The sequence below is a fragment of the Rhyacophila brunnea genome, unplaced genomic scaffold (assembly GCF_057557595.1).
Source record: "Rhyacophila brunnea isolate RB1 unplaced genomic scaffold, BYU_Rbru_1.0 scaffold_41, whole genome shotgun sequence".
In the NCBI taxonomy this organism is placed as follows: domain Eukaryota; kingdom Metazoa; phylum Arthropoda; class Insecta; order Trichoptera; family Rhyacophilidae; genus Rhyacophila; species Rhyacophila brunnea.
Genome location: NW_028233078.1, coordinates 1,369,639 through 1,393,036, shown reverse-complemented (window position 1 = coordinate 1,393,036; position 23,398 = coordinate 1,369,639). Strand labels below are relative to the sequence as shown.

Below are 23,398 nucleotides of genomic sequence, written 5' to 3'. Positions count from 1 at the left end.
TTTATTCCGTATTGTGAACTTATTCCTGAAAAAACCCTTTTGGTGAAAATCGATTATTAAATAATAAATTATTCTAAGGCATAAAAATATATTTAATAGACCGTAAAAAATTCGTTTATAGTGAATTCAGGGAGAAACAAAGTTATTCTAAGGCATAAAAATACATTTAATAGACAGTTAAAAAATCGTTCATAATGGATTCTGGAAGAAATAAAGTTATTCTAAGGTAATAAATTAAATTTAATAGACAGTTAAAAATTCGTTTATAATGAATTCAGGAAGAAATAAAGTTATTCTAAGGCTTAGAAATATATTTAATAGACAGTTAAAAATTCGTTTATAATGGATTCAGGAAGAAAAAAAATATTCCGAGGCATGAAAATATATTTAATAGACAGTTAAAAAATCGTTTATAATGGATTCAGGGAGAAATAAGTATTTAATTTTTACATTTAAATAAAAAATAAAAATTTAAGATTTATTTAACTAAAATAATTTAATTTTTTCTTAGTGTATAAAATTGTTTTGAAAATAAAATAAGCCTGCGGTTTTTTGGCAAAATTCAGTTAAATAGTATAAAAAATTTATGATTATTAGCTAAAAAGAGGAATTGTTTATAAAAAAATATGTGTGAATATTGCAACAAACAACAATATGCGCTTCAATTTTTTTTTGATTTTTAGTTTTGGTACTGAAATACATCATTTAAAAGCATTGGTAGTGTCGGACTAAAGAGGATTAAAATTATATTTAATATATAGATAAAAAAGGTCTAATATCAGAATTACACACATAAAATATAAAATTATACAATATTTTTCGTTTATAATTTAATTATCCTAAAATTGACGTTATAGGTAGACCCAATGATATATTAAATAACTCCATATGTACATTTTATTTTAATGCTATTTAATGACTATAATCATACGCATATCATTTATTTTTATATGTATTAATGTGTATCAAAGATTAGAAATATTAAATCATAAAGAATATTGATTTCATATATTAATCGATATTAAAATTTAATTTTATTTGTATTATGAGCATCAAAGATGTTGAATATTAAATCATAAAAGACATTAAAATATGATTTGAAATATATATCAAGCAATTTAAATTAAATAAGCGATATATATTTTATATAACAAAGTGATTTTTCATACCCAAAAAATAGATGTCAGGGAATTCGAAGAAAGAAGATATTTCAAATATAAGTGGAGTAAAAATGGTCAGAAGAAAGGATAAGAATAACGGTAAAAAAGGTCGAGGGGCTAAGGCTGCAGTAGATACTAGCACAAAAGAAGTTAGTAATAATAATGATGTGAAAATTGATGGCTCCAATATCATGGAGTCAGCAAATCTCGATAAAAAGGATTTAGTAAATATTGAAACGGCTTCTAAGGAAACAGAAAAATCAGATACCTCTAAAGTAAAGAAGAATTCGAGTGTTAAAAGAAGTGTTGCAACACAATCAGACGGCAATAATAAAGTTGATGCAAAGAAAGTGGTTACCAATATGAAACCAGGATCGAATGTTGGCCGCTCATCCCGAAGACCAGCAGGTTCAATTGATATGATCAAAAAAGCCATTGCTGATAAGAAGATAGCGGAAGAAAAAGCCATTGCTGAAGCCGAGGCATTAGAGAAGAAATTAAATAAAGAAAGAGAGGAAGTTCAGAAAAAGATGGAGTTGCTTCGTCTTTCAGAGGAAGAAGAAAAGAAGAAGCGAGAGGAAGAAGAAAAGAAACGAAGGGAGGTTAAAAAAATGCCTAGGTTTGCTTTTTTGAGGAGTGACAGTAATAAAGAAAAATGGTCAGGGCCAAAGGAAACCAGTTCTTCTATAAGAGCCGATAGTGCGACTGCTAAAGAAGCAAAATATAAAAATAATGTTGACCGAGTAGTAGTTAGCAAAGTTAATGATAAAGAGGAAATTATGTATAAAGATAATCATGATGATGAAAAGTCTGGTCTTATATCGAAAGATGGGGCGACTTCAATGGAAAATAAAGATGCAATAGGTTTCGATTTTAATAAAGATATGGCACCTAATTTGGATACGCCTTATAAAAGCCCTATTCTTTGCATTCTTGGGCATGTAGATACAGGAAAGACAAAGCTTTTAGACCGTATCAGGCATACTAATGTTCAGCTTGGAGAAGCAGGGGGGATTACTCAGCAAATTGGGGCTACTTTTTTTCCTATTCATTACTTATGCGAAAAATATGGGATTACCAATAGAATTCCTAAAGATTTACATAAAAGTTCTATGGATAGACCAACTTCTAGACTCAAAAAAACTATAAAAAATAATAAAAAAGGAAGTTTGGAAAATCAAACTTTTGATCAGTTACCAGGTGTCATTATAATTGACACTCCAGGTCACGAGTCTTTCACTAATCTCAGAAGCCGGGGATCTTCATTATGTAACATTGCAATCCTTGTAATCGACATAATGCATAGCATTGAAATGCAGACCCGAGAAAGTATTGAATTGCTTAGAGCTAGAAAAACTCCCTTTGTTGTGGCATTAAATAAAATAGATAGACTTTTTGAATGGAAGACTTTTGAAGATGATAAAACAATTATTCAAAAAAATAATGAAACATTTAAAGACTTAAATAATATAAAAGCTCATGATAGCGACGATTCTTCCAGTTTCATTCGTTTTTCACATGATAAACAAAATAAAACAGCACAACAACATTTCAAAGAAAGGCTTTCAACAATTATACTTGCACTAAATGAACTTGGTATCAATGCATGTTTATTTAATAACAATCCCGATCCTTTAAAGTATGTTTCTTTAGTTCCTACAAGTGCGATAACAGGAGAGGGAATTCCGGATCTTTTATCCATGGTCATAGAATTCAGCTCTAAGTATCTTTTGAAAAGGCTTCTTTTTGATTCGGAGGTTTTTGAATGTACAGTTCTCGAAACAAAAAATGTTGAGGGATATGGAACTACAGTCGATGCAATTCTTTCAAACGGGGAATTACGCGAAGGCGATCGCATTTGTCTTGCAACTTTCGAAAAGCCCATTATTACAACCGTAAAAACTGTTATTGTTCCGGATGCATGCAGAGAAACAAGAATAAAGGGTACAGGTGCTCTGGTAAAGAAAACGAAAGGAAGTTGTGGTGTGAGAATAGCAGCAAATGACTTGGAAAAGGTTATTCCTGGAACGAGCATTGTAAAGATCATAAGAAAGAAAAAAATAATTGCTAATCCTAAGAATCATTCACAAGATATTAATGATAACGCCAATAATTTTGCCGCACATGTGGATATTAAAGATGATGGGACCACTAATATAATCACAAAACCCGAGAACATTGATTTTAAAACTAATGATACCAAGAGTGATGATTTAAAAAACAGAAGCACCAGAATCGAAAACAATAATAAGAAAATTCATGATACCTTAAAGAGCAGTAATGACATAGGAAAGAAAAGCACAAGAGACCAGATCGCTATTAATAGTATAAATGCGGGTAAAAATGAAATCAATATTGATTCCAAGGTTCGTATAGATAATTTCGATGATTCTGTGTCGAATGAGACCATAAGTAGAAAAATCGAAAGGGAAATGGATAAGAAAGAGCGAATTGTAGACAAAAGAAAAAGTAATACAAATGCTATTAAGCATAAAAACATTAATGCTAAGAAAAAGGAAGATAAAATTAAAGAAACTTCCATCAGTAAAAATGAAAACAATCCGATTAACATTCACAAAAATCTTATTGACGGCGGTTTTTCGAAAATAACTGATAAAATAGATGAAAATTCTAACAAAATCTATGCTTCGAATTCTAAAGTTTCTAAAAAAAGTGCTAGTAATATTGCCTCAACTGATGAAGAAGCCGAAAGAATGGTAGAAGATGAGAAAAGTTCAGTCTTTGGAAGCATTAAGCTTTCTGAACTCGGTGTTCATGTTCAAGCATCAACGCTTGGGTCTTTAGAAGCACTTTTATTATTTCTTGACACAAATGATGTCCCAGTATCAAGCATAGACCTTGGAAATATAAGACTCAAGGATGTGAAAAAAACTGCTTCAATGTTAGAGCGAAGCCCAGAAAACGCTTTAATGCTGTGCTTCGATGTGAAAATAGATAAAGAAATTGAGGAAGAAGCATCAAGATTAGGTGTTAAAATATTTAGTGCTAATATAATTTACCACCTCTTAGACTCCTTCACAAAATACACTGAAGACCTTCGCTCAAAGAAAAAGGCTGCTGTAAATCCAACTTTCCCATGCAAACTCACAATTCTTCCCAACAGCGTATGGAATAAAAGAAGCCCCCTAATAATGGGCGTCTCTGTCGTGGGAATTTTAAAAGTAGGAACCGAAATTATTCTGGAATGTGGTATGTCCCTCGGAAAAGTAACTAGCATAGAAAACAACATGAAGCCTGTTAATACCGCCAAGACAGGCGAAAATGTAGCAATAAAAATCGAAACAAACGGAACCCCAAGAATGTATAAAAGACACTTCGACGATCAAAATATTCTATGGAGCAAAATGAACAGAAGCGACATCGACTGCCTGAAAGAGCATTTCAAAGATGACCTCAAAAAAGACGATTGGATGCTAGTTATCGAAATAAAAAACACATTCAACATCATATAAAGAAAATTAATATGAAGAATAAGAAACAAATGTTCCAGATAATATAAAAACACAACACAATATCCAAATCAATAAAAAGTGATAGAAACAATTTTTTAAAAACAAAATAAACTTCATAAACACATATAAATTTAATATAAAGGCAATAAAAAATCACAAAACTATCATTAAAAATTTCTAGATGTTATATGATGCCAGCTCTTTCATTATTTAATTGTTTTTATTTACTTCAAGAAAATATTACAAATTTTTTATTTATTATTATTTTCCCGATATTTATGCTTAAAATTGTTTAATGTTAAATCTGTAATTGAGTTTGTGGCAAAATCTTTACAAAAACTACAAAATAAAACATTTGATTTTAGGCAAAAACATTTATGTTTTAGCACCATAAGTTCTATATTGAGAATACCAACAGAAGCGATGTATATACACAAACAGCAGGATTGAGGATGTTACTCGTACCAATAAGTCTCGAAAGAAGAAGCTCATTGAGGAAGGTTGTAAAGATGATGAGATGGAAAGAGGTATAAGTCAAATCTGTACTATATAGCAATCAGAAATCTTACTTGAATGTGATAAGATTTCTAAAAATCAAATTAACTCATCAATAAAAACAAAAAAAGAAGATATTTGAAATAAAATTGTTTATATAATTTTCTATGTATAATATTAAGTTATACCGCCATCATGTTTCAATCATAATGTGCATTGATTCTTTAAATTATAAAAGGACAGACCCACATCATTTGATCTAAGTTCTTATTACTATTTTGGACTTTATTTCGCGTTACCAAGAAATTAATGATATTTAGCACCATTTTTAATTTATTATATTTGTATCTGGCATAAGTATGCAATTGAATAAAAGTATTGTATATTGTATTATATTTGTGTCACATTCAACATTAAAAAAAAATTTGTACTGTGGAAATAAATTTGATCATGTAATATGAAATTTTGTGACGCTAATGTATTCAGATGTCCAAATACCTACCAGTATTTGTATGGAATTCTGTACACCATAAAAATAATATAGTATTTGAAAATGTGAATATTATCATTCATTTATAGAATTAAGCTTGCTTATATCTAAAAATAAATTGATTTTTTTGTATAGACTTTTATACAGTCATATAATATATTCAGTTTAAATTATTTTTTATTTATGGGCCATATTTATAGTCGTAATTTTAGTTTTTGTTCTCAGGGACAGCTTGCTTGATTCTCTGTACGCACAGCGTATTTATACTTTCGGCTATCTTCTCCTCTCCAAGGTCTTCTTCAATGCCCCTCCTTCTTTCGTGTCCTATTAATTCAAGGGTTTTTCTCAATCCCAAGGTTTACATATATGCCTCAACCTGGTTCGTGACATCTAGTTCCTTCAGGTACCTTCTATGATATCGTGTAACCACACCGTCCCATGTTATAACATATGGAATAATTTTTGTCTTGATATATTTAGTTTAATATATACAATCTTAATTATTTATCACTGTTAACAATATTGGTATCATCAAGGAAAATAAATTGCTTGTAAAATATGACTTGCTAATTTATATAAAAAAACACATGGCTTCTAATATAAAAAAATACTATTAATTGATTTATCCTAAAGGTTTTATATATTCCACAAAACCTTTTTTACATGTTAATATTATGATTAATTCACTCGAATATTATTAAACATTTTATACCTGCCTGATATTATTATTTGTTATAGATTACTAAATATTAATTGTAAAGTAAACTAGTTTCGTGCTTACAGCTAAATAATATACTTGATTGGATTTTTTATTACAAAAATTTGATCCATATAAATGATTAATCTAATTTAATCTTATATATAAATTCTGATCCATATGAAATGATCAATCTAATTTAATCTTATATAAATTCTGATCCAAAATTAACATTTGCTCTTTCATAAAATCAATATTATACTCTTAAATCGTATTTTTATATTAAAAACACGATAGGTAATACATGATTATGAATTTGATTATATGAACAATATATATTACATATGTCTCTATATTTATTTTAAAAGGTGTACATTATTATTTTTTATAGTTATTTTATTCTAGAAAATATTTAAATCATATTGGAATCTAAAAATACACCATGATTTATGATGAAACAAAATTAATTATAGCAAGTTTCTAATTTATATACAAACAAATATTTGCATAAACAATATACAAATGAATATTAGAAAGAATGAGTACCTCGAAAGATTTGAATCTCATTTAGAGGTTCAGAATAAACCATTTATTTTGGTTTCAAGAAAAAATATAGAAAAATCACAAAATTTTGAGCAAATTTGTAATCTATTTGGCGGCAGGATATGCCAAAGTAGAAAGCAAATGGAAATTCCAAGAGAATTGGAAGATGAAGAGTATTTATATAATATTCAAGAAACTGTAGAGGACAAAAGTGTTCTTTTATTTTTTAACTTAAAAACTAAAACATATAATGATATGAGTGGAGGTTTAAAAATTAGTAAAATTTTAAATGATAAAATTACTTTCTCATTAGAGGGAATAAAAGAATTTCTCGAAATCCCCTATTATTTGCGGGATAGTAAAAACAGCAAGATTTGGGAGTGGTATAAATAAAAATTGTTAAATATTTTGTCGATTTCTATCCTTTTTAAAATAGAACAATTTTTTAATAATCTAAATTTTTATCTCTCTTATTGACTGAAAGATTTTGTGGATTTAATAAAAAATGATTATTATGGGAAAGGATTATAGAAAATACTTTTATCAATAAGCCTTAAAAAGTGTCTCAAAAAAATGAAATTATATATTTAATATGTTAATACCGTTAATAATTTTGTGTCCTTTTAAATTAGACTTTCAGTAAATATTGCTAAAAGAATAAAAAGTTTATTGGTAAAATATACAAAAGATAAATAAAGGATGGAAGCTATCGCTCGAAATAAAAATATTCAAAAAAATTTAAAAAAATAATCGATTATATCAAAACCTCATATATAATTAAAATGAATAAAAGATGGAAATTATTGCTCGAAATAAAATTATACAAGTAACTTTTAAAAATAATCGAATTTTCAAAACCTAGTGTTAAATTAAAATTCTAAATATTAAAATAAAAAGTCATATTATTTGTTTTAGCCTAATATATTAAAAAAATGAAAATACAAGTTTTTGCACCTATATTAGTTATTTTAATATTATTAAGAAATAAGATAAGTTAATGTTGTTGTATTATCACAAAATATTGCATGTCATATTCGTTCCTTAATTTTTTTTCTCTTCTAATAATTAATTAGAAATAATTTATGAAATAAATGGTTAATAGCATAAGTCATAAATTAAGGAGTTGAGAATACTAAATTAAACACACGCACAAACAACGGGATTAAGGAAAACACTTGAAATATCAAAATTTGAAAAGAGAATATGTATTTTTAGGATCTTAAAGGTTATACTATTACAAACGATTTAAATATAATCTGTTGAGAGAAACAATCTTAAATTTAGATTGAATATATTTAAATGTGCATAAATAAAATTAAGCCATGAAAAGTTTAATATTATCGTATATAGTCTAATAATAAAATAGTTATTGCATTATATTATCTACGACGGGCAGTGAAATCGTTAACAACTATTTTTTAATACTGTAATATAATTTAGCTGTAAAAATGAAGAAAGTTCATTATTATACTATAATACCAAAATATATTCAGTATTAAAAGGTTACTACCATCAAAAGTAACGGAATTTGAGACCTAACCACAAATATTTGTTTGCATTCAATATTTCCAAGTTGGTTCTCAATGATCAAAGACTATTTAAAAAATAAATATTGATTAGCTCTTATCGTTACATTAAACAAAAAAGATCGTATCTAGAATTATTGTTTAATTCGATACTATAAAAATATGCAAAATGTAAACCTTCTAACTCAAAGAAAATCGAAATATCATTTAAATGAATATGCTGATAATATTTGAAACATAAAATTATTTTAAAATTTGTAAACTAAATTACTTAAAATATAATCTTATTTAGGGTAAACTTAAGAACAAATAAAAAAACAGATGAAGTAACAATTAATTACTACGACATTCTCACAAAAAGGGTTTTTTCGATTTCTCAAAAATAAATTTAAAAATATCTGCGGTTAATTTTGTTTTGCATATGAAAACTCTTCTGTAAAAACCTTTATTGCTAAAAATCACATATTTATTAAAACGCAATTGAAAGTCATCGTTTTTTTGTTCTAAGTCAAAATATCTTCTTAGTTTAAGACTTTTAATTCCAGCATTTATTGATTATATGGTTTTTGTCGATTTATAGATATAGTTGATATCCTAAAAGTTTAATATACGACTTATGCTATTTTATAAATTCATATAGCATCATCGCATTTATGAAGTATATTACCATGTGTTTTCAGAATTTACAAGTAGGAATAAAGTTTAGAATATGTCTATATTTTCACTGTCTAAGACAAAAATTATTCCACATGTTATAACTTGGAATGATAGGGCAACTATCATAAAAAGTATCAGAAAGCAATCGAACTAACCGACCAGATTGATGCATATATGCAAACCTTGGAATGAGGAAAACCATTGAATTAATAAGTCTTGAACAGAGAAGAGGCATTGAAGAAGACTTCAGAGGGGAGAAAATAGCCGAAAGTACTAATACGCTTTGCGCACGAGAGATTAAGCAAGTTGTGCTCGAGAAAAAATACTAAAATCATAAAGAATAATTTAGCCCTAAAATAAAATTATTATCACATAATTTATGAGAATTGAATTTTTTGATAATTTAATAATAATGATTGGATAATATATTTTGCTTGGTGTATAAATAAATTATAAGTGCATGGCATAATATCTATAATAAAATAATTAATTATTTCGGTGTTAAAATAAAAATTTATAAAAAAGATATATAAATTACTATTATCATCATACAGTAGTATCCGTAATCTCATTATTTACAGTTAATAAAAAAAAATGACAACTGAGCATTTAAATTTCTTGAAGTAGTTGGTAATTAAATGAGAAAACTATTGTTTGTAAGATAGTAATATTTTTATTGTCCTTTAAAATATTTTCCTTATTTTAATCAACATAATATTTTAGAACGTGCAATAAACATAACATATATACAATCAAGTTATCTAGATGAGATTTGACAGCCCATGTGTTTTTAATAAATAAAAATATTTGCAGTATTTCAATATCATGGAATATACACCCTTTTGATTTGAAATTATGCTAAATATAAAACTTAAATATTTAGAATATATTTAAATTATTGCATATATTAAAAATCGACAGAGGAAAAAAAACATTAAAATGTACTTAGAAAGGCAAACCATACAATTTAAAGATTCATTTATATTAAATACACAATAATGCGAATGAATACAATAAAATAATTCCATATATTTATTTCAATATAAGTGAAACTGTTTCAAATAAAAATTAATTTCAATATCAAAATTAATTCCAATATATCCATGCTATTTTATAATACCAGATTTCTAACAATACTTCTTCTTATTGCACCATTTCAACAAACCACCCAATCATGTGTGCATGACGAAGACTGTTGGTCAAAATCCCGTCCAGATATTCACTCACTTTTTTGTGTAGATAACATTTGCCAAAAGTTACTGCAGCCAGGCCGAAGATGTGCAACACCAACAGATTGTGCTTCTTATTTTTTTTACGGACCACTTGCTTGTTCAGCAAAATGCCGAATAGAAAATGAATGTGAGAACCAACAATCAGATACTAACGCCAATTCGAAGTACTGTTGCCGATCGGTTCCAGAAGGAAAGGATTGTATCTCTTCAAGACCGAGTGTTTTAAATGGATGTGATGCTAAACAAAGTTGTTTAATGAATAAAAGTGGTGAATATAAATGTGAATCTAAAAATGGAGGTTCGTGGATTATTGGTGTTCTTCTTTCTATAAATGGAAATCTTTTGATTAATATTGGAATTAACCTTCAAAAAAAATCATATTCACAACCTAAAGTTACTTTTTTCGGAATAGAAACTTCACTTTTTTCAGTTGGTGTGCTCGTATATGTCGCAGGAAAGATTTCGGGGTTTAGTTCGTATATCTTTGGAAACCAATCATTGCTCGCATCCCTTGGAGCAGTCGGTCTTATTGCCAACAGTATTTTTGCACCACTAATAAACCAAGAGATATTTACATGGAAAGATTTTGCTTCCATTGTATTTGTTCTCACGGGGTCTTCTGTCATCGTCATGAATAGTGGAAGATCGCACAAGGTTTTTTCATTATGCGAACTTCTCAAGATGTACCAGAGAAAAGAAACAGTGTCATGGTTTGCTTTTGTGCTTGCTCTGATCACGACACTTTTCGTCGCCATAAAATTTATTGAGACAAATTCGGATTGGGGCATGCCCGATGATATATTTGGTTTTCTCAAAAGAAACGAAATCCACTATGAAGAGAATGGAGTTCTTTTGTCTTACTTCATGATTTTATTTTATGTGGGATTATCAAGTGTGATTGCATCATTAACCACTTTATTTGCCAAAAGTTTCGGAGAAATGATTGACAAGACAATGAGCGGTGATAATCAATTCCTTCACGGTGTAACATATATGTTCTTTATCATGATTGTGTGCTGCACATTTTTGCAAATATATTGGTTAAACAGAGCTTTAAGGCACTACGACGCCCTACTTGTGATACCAGTATTTCATGTTGTCTGGTCTTTATTTAGTGTGCTTACCGCCGGGATTTACTTTCAAGACTTTGAACACTATAGCATCGAGCAATTCAAAGGATTTACAACAGGTTTGCTCATAATTTTTGGTGGAAGCGGGTTCTTAGCTTTACGTATAATGAGCAAAGGTGAAATCGTTACTAATGAAGTAGAAGTAGTGAAAAAAACAGTCTCAAAAGAGGACAGAGAATATAATTAGATATCAAAAATAAAATATAAGATTTGATATTTTTACAATAGTATAATTTATTAATTATTATAAAACGTTTTGTATTTTTTTTATGATATAAATCCAAGATGATTTTTTAAAATATAGCCTAGGTATATCTAAATTTTAAGCACTCTAGATCTGTATTTAGAAGACAGGAACTAAAGTATTTATTTATTTTCAAATAAATTTAAAATCATAAAAGTTTAATTCGTTGCTACGAATATTTTGACTAAAATAAATTTTATTAGCCTATTATTATTTTTATTTTATTGCTTTTATTGCGCTAATAAAAATTTAGAAAAGAATTTTCGAAGGATCAATAATAATGTTTGCAATTAAATCTTCTTGAAAATCGAAATTGAATTCAAAAGCATTCTATTATAATAATATTATTTCGATCTATGTTTTATTCAAATGCCACTCTATGGTTAAGACTCAGTTTGTCTTAATATAACGGTTTTAATTTGCCTGCCTTCTATTAGAATATATTTTTGACAAATAACATGATTTTTTATTTATGGGTTAAGTTTTTTTAAAAAATTATATCTATTGAGACGTAGTCTGCCTATTGGTAATATTACAAACTCGTTGATACATCTTTTGACACCCTTCCTTGGTCTATCACCATCAACTGCTCTTCTTCTTTCAAATGAGATAAGTTTAAGTGTCTTGTTTTTGACAAATTTAAGTACATTGTGCTTGTGAGACTTATAGTGCATATATGCTAAAAATATTTTTTAAAAACACAAACTAAATATAGATAGATGAACTTAAAAGTTTTAGTTTTGATATTACTCATATCCTGTGTATTTCTAGAATATGTTTTACGCATAAAATATCCTTGTACTTTGATCATTACATTTTTGAGAATGTTATAACCCTACTATAAAATATATTGAATATAACAATATAAAAAAAAGAAATCCAAATAAAAATTTCAATAATATATAGGTGAGAAGTAAAAATATTTCGATAAGCGTTTAGTAGAAATTTTTTTATTTTTATTTGATGAAAGAAATATGAAACAACAAGCTAATGTATTAAATACTAGATTCCCATACATTCATTTCTAAATTTCGTTTATATTGACGAATATAAAATTTATGAAAAAAACATTATGGTCATGATTGCCTCTTTTTACAGAATATAAATCGCCATTATTCTTGAATGCTGCAAGCAATATATTTATGGACCTTTTTATATTCGAATATTACCGAGTAACTGCATTTTTTTATTATAAAGAATTTCAATTTGCAGGTTTTGCAAAAAAAAATAAATACGCCTGTTTTCTGAGCTTTGGTAACCCCAATACACTTAAATAAAATTTTATATCAATCAAAGTAGTAAAATCGAATTTCTAAAAAAAACGACTTTTTTTATTTTGAAACTAGCCATATTTTGATTTGGGTAAGGAATGTAATTGTGTTTCGTATTTAAGGTGTGATTTTACCAATATTTAAAATTTAGGGAACAATCCATTCTACCTGTATTGTTATATTCGTAACAAACATGCGAAAAAGGTTTTTTTTCTTTGATAAAAAATTAAAAAAATAAGATTTTAATGCAATAAAAATAAAGGTTTCTACATATGGTTTTTTATATCGGTACTGTATAGAATTAGAAACTATTTTTATTTAATACAAAATTTCTAGAAAATCATAAATTTAATTTAATTAAAATAATATTTATTGTGTGATATTATAAAATTTTTTAAACATGGCGGATCAATGCTTTATTTTCAATATTTAATTTTTTAGCGAACAAATATAAGCGAAATAAATAATTTATAGTTGGATAATATTTATTGCATAAGTAGCACAAAAAATATTTTTATATGATATAAGATACAGTTTTATCGCTATGGTCAATTTTTTTAACATATTCATATTAAATTTTTAGAATAGGGTCTAATAATTAAGAAACTTAAAAAATATGCCTAAAAAATAGAGAAATTGTTTTTAAATCATTTAAAACCCTTTTTTTTAGTTGAAGATGAAGGATAACTTGTTACAGTGAAAGTAATTTTAAAATTTATTAACTGAAATCTCACTGTATCACATAATTGTCAAAAGGGAATTCAATAAAAGACGCTAGGCATAAGGCGAATCGTAATATACAGAACAGAATTGTATTTTTTTGGTATATTTCAGTATACTATAAACATTGATGTAAAACTATAAATATTTTAATATTACAAAAAACTTTATATATGATTTAATGCTAGTTTGAGTTTCTAACTATGTAAACAAGCGGAAAAAATATAGCGAAGTTTAAAAAAATCATTATGATCAAGAGGGCTCAATCAATTTATAAAAACAACATTTGAGCAATTAATTTGCTCGCATGTGTATTTTGAAAAAACAAAAAGATTTTAAAAATTCATGCTTTGAATAAAAATTTAAAGCTTAAAGTCATATATTCAAGAACTTTTGAAATCAAATTAAATGCCTTTTTAATTGCTTCTTAAGGGTGTGTATATCATCAAAAAATGTTTAAGGCAAAAATTATACTTAAATAATTGATAAATATTATTATTTGTCGTTAGGCTAACTAGAAAGCAGCCATCTAAATATTTCTTCAATAGAAGCGTTTTTTTTAATCTATAATATCATTGAATAAGAAGTAAATATATTGTGATTTTATACAATAAAGAGCCCATTTTGAATATTTATATTTAAAATTATTAAAACAGAATTCATTCAATATTATAGAATAAATGATCATATGTATTTGAAATTATTTTTAATATTTTACTCAATATCTTAAATGATAAAATTATCTTGGAAGCAATCCTATTTTTTATTCAGATACACTTTACTAAACTAAATATTTTTCAATCATACAGCTGAACAATCTTGCTATAAAAAATATAAAGAGAAAAAGTGTGATTAATTCGTTTATAAAAATAATTTTTTCTTTATTTCCCAATTCATTGTAAATAAATAATTTACCCATCTGTAAAACCATACTAAGTCGCTTGGACTAAACCATATTTTTTTTCATTAAAACATTACGATTTCCATATATGCTAAGCAAAAAATTCAAATGTTTAAACAAATATATACGTTAAACCTATATCACAAAATATTAGACTGTGTCAGAATCAATACGGATTAAATATATCATATCTAAAAATATTATTATTTATTGATAAAAATCGTGTTTTTTCGTATGTTGAAACCAGTTTTATAACCAGAGGGGTAGATGATAAATAATTTAATAAATATTCGCGCTAACGAGAAATAGAAATTAAAAGGTATTAGTTATGTTTAAAAATAGGAAATAAATCTTGTTTTTATGGGCATTTTAAGATTTAATGATGTTTGTAAATACACATTATATTAATAATGCGTGATTATCGTACGAAGTTTAAATAAAACAAATAATCAAATGAAATAAATAAAATGATTTTTTAAAAATAAAGATTTAAAATTTTTCCTACAAAAAAAAATTATCAAGCAAACTTATTCAATTTAAACTAGACTTGTAAAGATTTAATGCTTGGCTGTTCAAGATAGTTTTTTCCGGCTGATTTTATATTTTTTTGTACTACTGAAAAAAGATGTTTTTAAAAAAGTTTTAACATTGCTATTTAATTTTTCTTATATTTATTTTTGCGTTTTAGTGTTTATCTCGGCATCTTATATTTAAATTTTCGAGTCTTAAATTGAGTCATTAGAAGTAAGTGTAGTATAATCTTATGTGTATGGCGCATTTAATATTCTTAAAAAACATATGTTCATACAAATCGTATTTAATTTAAAGGAGCGCTGAAAACAAATTATATTTTTTAATTTTCAAATATAAACGCTTCATAGAGATAGTAAACTTTGGAAAAAAATATAGAAAATCTATATAAATAAAATATTGTAGTATTTTTCATAATTATTCAAAGTCATGATCTTATGATATAAAAATAGAAATTCCCGATTATTTTTATGCTATTTGATGAACAGCCTTTTTCATTAAACTAAAGAAATGGATCAATAAAATTCAATTAATTTATCAATTTTGGATACTTTGGTGATTAATTTTTTATTTCGTACTAGTGTAGATTTTTATCTATAAATTGATTATGATATTTACGAAATTAAATCCATATTAGGAGAATTCATCGAATTTTTTCGACAGGATTATTAGATATCTAAATTTAAGCTTAAATAAATAAAGTTTTTCAAAACATAATTTCAAAACGGGGTAAATATCATTGGTTGCCCCTAAATATGTAGATATAATACATGAACGACCCCTTTTATTAAACGAGAACAAGAGGAATCTGAAATTGAAGATGAATCATATAAGAAGCAGTAACATACCAGATACATACATAATATGTTTTGATGATAAAGATCCCGTAATAGTTAACTTATCTGCTGAGATCGAGTCCACTGATGATATAGACAATATCAATCAAATAACAACAAGACACCTTGATAATGTTGATGCAATAATTGGTATCATTGAAATAAAGCACTGTAAGGTTCTTCTATATGTTAAAAAATCCCACCAGACAGGAACAATGTGCACTAGAAATATGAATCTAGAACATGAAGAAAAGATATATAAAATAATTAAAGTGAAGTACGTAATCGGTGAAAAAATAAGAAGAAGTGCTGTGATTTATAAATATGTAGAAAAGGAAGCTGAATCAATTTCATTATTTATTGAAAACAATAACTATTATTATAGCAGTAGAAATATAGATGATGATCGGTTCAAATGGAATCGAATTATGGAAGTCAATTTTACATCTTCTATTGAAAATGATAGAAAATTAAATCAACTTGTGATCATGGAGCTCGAAAACCAGCAGAAGGTAACCGATAATATCGTATATGAAACTGATATTCCGGACGACTCATGTGGATTCAAATATATAGGTGAAGAAATTTCGTCATCTTCGTACAACGATCAGTTATTGAATTTAGGGAAACCGTGGTATGACAGGAATTTGGTTTTCTCCGATGACGATTCTTGGTCATCTGATATTGAGACATTGGATACAGAAGTTCCAGAAAACGTAAGCATGATACCATTCGTCTTCTGTGGATATTTTAAAACAACAAAGACTAAAGATCAAAATTTTGTGATAAAAATACTCAGTCTTATTTCAACTGAAAAAATAGGACCTAGATTTTTGTGTCGGGGTGTAAATGATGATGGAAACGTCTCATTTTTTGTTCAAACGCATGTTAAAATTTATGATAGCGCGGCGAAAAAAGCGCTTTTTGATATCACACTGATTAGAGGCTCGATTCCATTGTTTTGGTATCAAGATAAAAATCCATTGAGAAAACAACTAAAATATAGCAGAGAAATTGATGTAAGTAATGAGGCATTTTCTAGACATTTCGATAATATAAAGAGAATGTATCCAGAAAAAGAAATACTTGCAGTAAATCTCTTAAGTAATTCTAGAGAAGATGAAAAAGAGTTGACAGAAAAATACACATTTCTATTAAAGAAAAATAAGATTGACCATATAAATTTTGATTTAAATAAATACACAAACGACTATAGAAAACTAAAAAACTTGCTTTTTATGGAACTGGATTCCGTATTTAGTAAATTTGAAGATAAAGATATTGTTTTTAGAGTTTCATGTTTAGATTGTTTAGATAGAACAAATGTAGCCCAATATATTATCACTGAATACTACATCCTAAATAATTTTGAATATCACAAAAATGAAAATATACTGGACACTCTTAGAATTTTATTTGTTGAAAATGGACATGCACTAAGTAATTTTTACTCGGGAACAGATTCTCTAAAAAGCGAATTACCGTTGAGAGAGAAAAGAAGTTTAGGGGGACTACTTGAGGACTTGATGATCAACGCAAATAGACTAATCAGTGGTAAATTTACGGATGAAAACAAAGACAAAATTATTAACACTATTTTGCAAAAAGATATAGAAGTTAATTTTCGAGAAAATCATCAACATCAAAATTCAATCCCCGAACATGCGCTTGAAAAAAGAAATATATCTGATGACTTCCCACAAACCTACAAATATTTAGGAAAAGATATTAATGGGCAACAGAAGAATAGAGAATCCAATGATGATTGCTACATCCAAATTAAAATACTAAATTGGTGCATAAATGATAAAAAATATTCGGAAACATACGATTTTGAATTTGATATCGAGGATGAAACAACATTTTTTATTGTGTCTTTGCAAAAAATATCAACTTCTTACAAGAAATTATTTTTTGATGAAAAACAAACAGAAAGAAACAAATGGAAATGCTTTTTCGAGCGCAAAGTTTCAAGATATTCTCCCAACTTCATACTCTTTTCACAGAATTTCACACATGATGTGGGTATTCTACTTTTCGTTAAAAAAGAAGTATCCAATGAAATTATGGGCTTATACACAGATAAACACAAAAAGACTCTTTTTAATCGAAATATATCGACACAGACAGGATTCAAATTTCGAAATAAAGATCTCTCATTTACAAATGGTAAATATTACTTCGGAAAAAATGATATCGAGAATCCAGATACAAGTTCGGTTAAAAATCATATAGAAAAATCGGTTTACTCAAATTTACAACAGATAAATAGTGCAAATTTTTTAACTGGATATTTTGATACCGGGTTGAGAATATCACAGGAAGACTTGCATCGCCTATCAGATAACATGGACTACGATAAAATAATGCCCTTTGATTTTCTATACAATCACATAGAGGATTTATTTAATGGATTTAAGGATTCGGAAATCGAATTTTCACCAACGGGCGACTATAGCAAAAAATCCGAGCACATGAGATACTGTTCTCGAATTTTATATCAAGGAATAGTGCAGAATGTTCATTTCAAGGATGTTTTATACTACGAAACAGGACACAAACCTGTTATAGGAACTTATAAAATTTCAAGATAAAATACTATTTCCTAATTTCTCTTCTATAACTTTTTATGTTAAGAAACGTATAAGTGATAAATAGTTGGCTTGATAAATTAAAAAAATTATTTTTATTGAAAGTTTACATAAGGTTTATTTTCTTTTTCTGTTACAGGCCGGTTGAAAGTTCTTGATACTTCGATTTTAAATACCACTGGTATCTTCACCCTTATTCTTAATTAACATATATAGTAATGCCTATCCATCAATTTAATGCATCAATAATTAACAAAGGAAATATCACAAATAAACACGGACTTTTCCCTAAAAAATTAACATAAGTTTCTTTCTTTAGCGAAATTAAATAAAAAAATAAGTTAATACAAATATTTTAAAACCCTTTATGATTATGAAAGAAGTATATTCCAGTAAAAAGGACAAATTTTTAGTGAATATACTTAAATTAACGGGCAAATACAATTATTTCAAGAAATTACAAAAGAGGTATATTCGATGATAAATATGGGAAAATTCTTTGTTCACAGAGTCAAAATGGAATAAAAGGCACAAATTTTCATAAAAAAATCATCAGCTTTTTTAAAGTATTACAAAATCGAATACCGGTTTTATTTAAGTAAACAGGGAAGATTTTTTCTCTAAAAAATTGCGATAAGAATTTTTTTTCTCGAAAAAAGGCTGATAAGAAAGTTTTAGATATAAAAATGATAATGTGCGTCTATAAATAATGACAATTTATTTTTTATAACAATAATGTACAAAAAGGTGTGTAATATATAAATAAAAAATACCATTCCAAAATTTAGATAAAAAAACAGAGTAATTACAATCTAAAATATTTTTTTTTCAAAATATTTCCTAAGTAAAGAAATTCAATGAAATCTCTGCATAGAAGAGAAAAATCCTATACGATTAAATTTTTCCCCCTAAATTTCAATTTATTTTATTTCAAAAGATGGATGCACAGATTAAAAATATTCACGAAATTTCCGCTGGTGCATATTTAAAAAAAAATCTGATATAAATTATGAAAAAGAAAATAAAAATGTGTAATTAAATGTCTGATAAATTCGTCAGAAAAAAATAAAGTATCTGGAAAGCTATTTATAATTTTTCTATTAGATGAACATCAACAAAATTCTAAGCATAATAAATATATTCTTTAATTATTTAATTTTTACGGAAAATAAACTATGTTTAGTATAATGAATGTAAAAGATATTGATGAGTGAACCATGACACAGAAGTAGAGAGTTCAAAGGATTATCAATATGTCCTTCAAAATCACCTACAAGAAAACAAATATCTGTCTAATGTAAGGGTTCATTGATTAAATTATACCACAAATAAGCATGAGCTCATAAAGGGGTTGTAAACGAGATAATAAATCACAAATAGTTTTAAAACATAACCTTTTGGCAACCACCCCTATATTGCTAAAAAAAAATTCGGATTGGACAAAATCAAATAATATGTTCACAAACCAGGCTTTATCTACAGGATATCGACTAATTGGTAAATTCTACTTTCGTAAATTTAAAAGAATGAGAAATCATGTTTCTTTATAAACAGCGTTATGTCTATAAAATGGATCAAAAATATCTATGATATATGCTTCTATTCATATAAATAATGTATAAGCATTCAAATATCAAAAACTTAAAAAATATTGCGGCTTTTATTTTATGAGCGTTTTGATTTTTTCTATTCAGAACCAAATGAAATTTTAACCATTATTAATTATTTAATTATTATAGTATTTACACTTTGTTCGTCCCGCAAAATATGATGCGTAAATAGTTTTAAGATTAATTAGTTAGAATACAATCGAAGTATTTAATCTATGGCATGTCATAAAAATTATAAAATGTTTAGTATTTATTGTTGTTTAAAGGAATTATTGAAGATTATATGTTCGAATAATTTATTTAAAGCTAAACATCTTTTTATGTTTATATTGATCATTATTATATTTTATAATTTTAGGTGTATTTTTATATATTTATAGGTGTTATATTAAGATTCTTTTCTTTTTTTGTGTAGATAAGCGTATTTTTTTCCTCCGCTCACAATGTATTTATTTTTAGATACTTTTCCTTTTTTTTGTGCAGATAAGCGTATTTTTTTCCTTCGTTAAACATTGTATTTAATTTATTTCAAAATCCTTTTCCTTATTTTCAGACTAAGCATATTTTTTTATTCGTTCAAAACTGAATTTAATTAGCAATTTATGAAATTGATATTTGTGAGAGAACTAGAATTCACATACCAAATCGTGGCATATATACAAATCGTAGGATTGAGGGCGAAAAATTGATAAAGGTATTTAAAATAGTAGAGGTATCTAAGAAGATGCAAGAGAGGAGGATATAGCCAAGATCATAGATATGATGTGGTCACGGGAAATAGATCACGCAATGTTTTAAGATAAAATCTAAATTATGTATACCAAAATTAACCCACAAATAAAAAGATATATAAAATATATACAAAAGGGTGTTGTAGAATACATTTGAGCTAATCAGTCTTTAGAAAAAAAGATCGTAAACATTATGATATGGAAAGAATCAACAACAAAAGCTTTCTATAGATAAATTAAGAGTTCTATTTAAACAACTATAAGTATCTAAAAATCAAATGTATCCATAATTAAATTAGTAATCAGGGGATTTCGGGGGGAGGGTATAATAAAATAAATATAATTTTCATCAATCTAATGTTTAACCCCCTAAATCTCCCTATCACCAGAATTTTTTTTTAATGCTATTTTGATTTGTCCAAGCAAAACTTCTTAGGGCTTTTTAGAAGATTTTTAGTCGACACTTATTTTTAGTCATCTTCTTGACGTTTTTTCTCAATGAATCATCTTATTTCGTATTTTTATTTTCCTATGTAGCTTTTAAATATCATATTTCTAGGGTTTATGTCGGGTTTTACATGTTTACTGTCGCGAAATTCATCAACTAATTTTTTTTATGTAGGTTTTTTTAAGTTGGCATCACTGATTATAACATGATACCTTATTTTATCTTATGGTTTTACTTAGTTTTAAATTATATTTTGCATGTCAAAGTTAAAAAAAAAGTGCCAAAATATTAATTCCACGGTTTCTGCCGATCGAATGAATATCTGTTAGTCGATTTTTCTTCAATTAACATTCATCAAATAAAAATTCTCGCTCTAAAAGTTGCCTATATTTTTATACATTATAACATATTATTTGAGTTATTTCTATCCAAAAGTTGACCACTTTAAACATATGGTTTTTTGTTGGGATACGAAAAAAATTTCTAAATATGCGATGGTGTAAAATGATTTAAATGTATCAGCACACAAAATATGTACTATAGAGGGGTCCATGATGCATGAAATATCTTAATTACACTTTTAATCGTGCTAATATTTGAATTTATCCAAGAAAATTATTTAGTATGACACGTTAAAGAAATTTTTTTGATATACATGATTATGTTTTTCACGTATCTAAATACTGAGTACCCATAAAATATTTTCAATTACTAGACTCTAAAGATACGAAAAACGCATAATTTTTTTGTCAAAGGAAGTTCAAAAAAGGATAAGAAATGTTATAGTACAACTTAGAAGCAAAAATATTAAACATCTTTAAATCATGTATTCAAAACCTGCATACACTTAATATATGAAGAATATCATTATGAGAGTGTAATATTATTATATAATAACCTATGGCTTCATTCCAATGATATGCGCGTGGAATATCAAAAGTAGTTTAATATCCATGGCATCTTTTTTAAAGATTCACCACGTAAAATCTTGAGCCATCAAATATTTAAAAAAAATGAATATAGGGATAAAAAAACCCGTTTATTTATATTTTCAGTGTAAAATATAACCCAGGGTTTTCATGTCAGATGATTACAAATGTAAATTATATTTATTGAGGATATTTTGCTAATTTTGCCTTTATATAGGGTATATAGATAACATTATCAATGGAAAAAGTTGGATCCTAAATATGAAGATTTTATTGAAGGAATTTAAGTTTTTAAATTTATTACAGCCATCAGATCGTAATTTAAAAACAAATTTATATTATTGAAAAGGTTTTAAATCAATTAGAGGCAATATAAAGACTTATAATTTAAATTTTATACTTTTTTGCTTAATTATAAAATAAAATATCTATTTTTATTAGGTTTTTGTATTTATATTTGTAATTTATATGATCAAGAGCGTCTCTGAATACTAAATGTATAAGCATTAAAAAACGATAGACATGCAATAACTTTTAATGAATTCGATTTTTTTTGCTAGGAGGACCATAAGATGATGTACTAGCATCATCCACAGTCTTTATTTTCGCGTTTATACTCTCCATTAATTTGGAAATTTCTTTTTTAACATTGGATATTTCAAGATCTGGTGTTAATGAAGAAGATTTTATGAATCCAATTAAAATATATTCGCCTTTTTGAAATTGATTTAGCATCAAATTTAGACTTTCAGCCAACATACTTTCAATTTCTTTGTTATAAGATTCAATTTCTTTGTTATACGATTCAATTTCCGCCGTATTAATGGTCTTTTTAATGATTTTCTTTTCTTGAAATGTACTTTCTTTTATTTTAAGTTGTTCTGTAAATCTAATCATATGTTTTATTAATGCATTAATACCCAACACTTTTAAATCAAGTTTATCTACACCTGACAATAACTCGATTCTCAAATTTTCAATAGTATTTATTATGTCATAGATATAACCAGAATTTAAACTCTGGAATTCGTGGAGGCTTGTGGTATTTATTTTAAAAAATCTTTCTCTTAATCTTATAAGCAAATTGTCCATTTCTTGTTTCAGAATTTCGTGATCTATGCACTGATTGCTTAACTTCTTCAATGCCATATAATATTTTTCATGATTTTTAGTTGTTATAATC

At 26.7% G+C, this 23,398-nt stretch overlaps 1 protein-coding gene across 1 annotated transcript; it reads left to right on the top strand.

The window, feature by feature from the left end:
• The first annotated feature begins 1,351 nt into the window (after positions 1 to 1,351).
• On the top strand, positions 1,352 to 18,645 carry LOC147066671 (uncharacterized). Its single transcript, XM_085955084.1, has 3 exons — positions 1,352 to 2,210; positions 2,295 to 3,196; positions 18,637 to 18,645. Exons 1-3 carry the CDS (start codon positions 1,352 to 1,354, stop codon positions 18,643 to 18,645), a joined length of 1,770 nt encoding a protein of 589 aa, XP_085811210.1.
• The last annotated feature ends 4,753 nt before the right edge of the window (positions 18,646 to 23,398 follow it).

What these genes read in the sequence shown, in the direction of transcription:
- LOC147066671 (XM_085955084.1), top strand. Translation starts at nt 1,352, where the DNA reads ATGGAGTCAGCAAATCTCGATAAAAAGGATTTAGTAAATATTGAAACG. An exon ending in GGCTACTTTTTTTCCTATTC is followed by an intron (nt 2,211 to 2,294) that starts ATTACTTATGCG and finishes CAACTTCTAGAC; the next exon opens with TCAAAAAAACTATAAAAAAT.